Source organism: Culex quinquefasciatus, chromosome 2, assembly GCF_015732765.1.
Source record: "Culex quinquefasciatus strain JHB chromosome 2, VPISU_Cqui_1.0_pri_paternal, whole genome shotgun sequence".
In the NCBI taxonomy this organism is placed as follows: domain Eukaryota; kingdom Metazoa; phylum Arthropoda; class Insecta; order Diptera; family Culicidae; genus Culex; species Culex quinquefasciatus.
In genome coordinates, this window is record NC_051862.1 from 66,848,316 (window position 1) to 66,850,170 (window position 1,855).

Here is a 1,855-nt window from a genome sequence, read left to right on the forward strand (position 1 = left end):
TCAAGCTTATCCGGACACCAGCGTTTAAATTAATCGACGCCTCTTTGGCCGCCGTGTCGTGACCAGATTGAAATTCATTTATTGTCACCACGACCAACCAGCTCGTCCGTCCCCCTCTTACCAGCTTCAGTCTTATCGGTGCCACATTTATTTTCTACTGTTTCACTTCTGCAGCGGCAGCTGCATCGAACGCGAGCCAACGTGTTGAGCTATTATCTAGCGCTCTCCATTACGGACAGCTCTGAAACTCTGTTTCCAAGTGGTCCAACTGGATGTGGGGAAAAAGTGCGAAGCCGGACCATTTAACGATATGTCACCAGCAACGCCTAGGGTTCTTCCTAGGGAAGTGTGGAATAAGGTCTTGTGCTAATCCAGGTGACAAGTAACAAACGCACACTTAACAGCTTAAGATTAATAGGATACACAAGTTTGTGGCGCTAGTTTTAGCTCTTTTAGATGTCTTGTATAATTAACTGGCAGCACTGCTTGGTCAGAAAAAAAAAACATTTTTAATTTCAATTGAGTTTATTGCACATTATCAATGTGAATTGTGAGTGGGAATTGTAAAAAAGTGTCTTAAAATTTAGAAAAAGTGGTAGTTTGGTCAGATTACGATCCGATAAACAGTTGGCAGAGTTATTCCGGTTGCCATTAGACTCCCGACACCGAGGTGATCCATCCGCGGTAAGCGTGCACACGGGAGTACACAGCCGGCAGCATTCGGCCACATCCGGCCGAGATGGAAAACACACCGATCAGAACGTCGCTCTCCGAAGCGAGCGGAGCTCCGGAATCGATGATACAGTAGCAACCCGCCATCCGGGGCCGGGCACACACGTTCGTCGGGTAGATATTGACGTGCGAATCTCCGGCCTCGTGCATCTGCTCGCACTCGGAGTTGTCGATGGTCACCATCCGGGCCATCATCATGTCGTTCGGGACTTCATCGAGGATCTGGAAGAAAGGGTTAATCAGTTTGGGTTACAATTTTGAACTCACAGCCTTACATCCGAGCGCCATCCGGACAAGATGACCAACTCTCCAGCCGGAGCGTCACCACTCGGCAGCGGGATAACTCGGACATCTGCGTTCATCACGATCGGGGTGGCGGTCCTCAGCAGTGCGATATCGTGCTCGTAGTAAATGGGATTGAACGACGGGTACTTGACAAATTCCGCCACTTCGTACTCGGTTCCCTGCGGATCCAAGGTGTAACTTCCGACCACGACCTTCAAGCTGGCCGTCGTACGACCCTGGACGCAATGGGCAGCCGTCAGCAGCCACTGGTTCGAGATGATGACGGCGCTGCAGAAGTGGTTCCGGGCCGGCATGGAACGCAACGAGGCCTGGAACGGCGAGTTCGGCGCTGGAGGTTCCACCTCTTGACCTCGTGCCACATGAACCCCAGCGAGGGCAACCACCAAAGTGAGAATAATTCCGTTCATGGTGAATCTGGAGTGATTAAGCTGCAACTGGTCAACTGATACTGAACCCTTGGAAGGGTGAGGGCGGTTTTATACGCAACCACGGGTGGCTGAACAAATTGGCTCTTATCAGAGCGGAGCAAGTAATCATTTGCAGGTGTTGGCAAAACCATATTTTAGTACAAGATAAAAGGGCTCAAATGGAGTACACCTGCGCTGCTTGGGAACCATCCGAATTTGAATTTGCAGCAGTAAATGGTTTCAATATTTGGCTGTGTCATGCAGAGATAACCGAGTACCCGAGCCCTTTTATCTGAATTGATATTTCAAGCAGCTTATCGCTCGGTTCAGGTGCTGTAATCAACGTAGAAGTACAGCTCGATTGAATGGCTTTTGGACGCAGTCAAGTCATCTGTTTTATTTGGGAATTA

The 1,855-nt window shown here is 49.5% G+C and overlaps 1 protein-coding gene across 1 annotated transcript; it reads right to left on the reverse strand.

Moving 5' to 3' along the window:
- Nucleotides 1–520: 520 nt before the first annotated feature.
- On the reverse strand, nt 521–1,478 carry LOC6047361 (trypsin-7). Its single transcript, XM_001864398.2, has 2 exons — nt 1,008–1,478; nt 521–954 (listed from the first exon to the last, which is right to left on the reverse strand). Exons 1-2 carry the CDS (start codon nt 1,443–1,445, stop codon nt 652–654), a joined length of 741 nt encoding a protein of 246 aa, XP_001864433.2. The 5' UTR covers nt 1,446–1,478; the 3' UTR covers nt 521–651.
- Nucleotides 1,479–1,855: the final 377 nt, after the last annotated feature.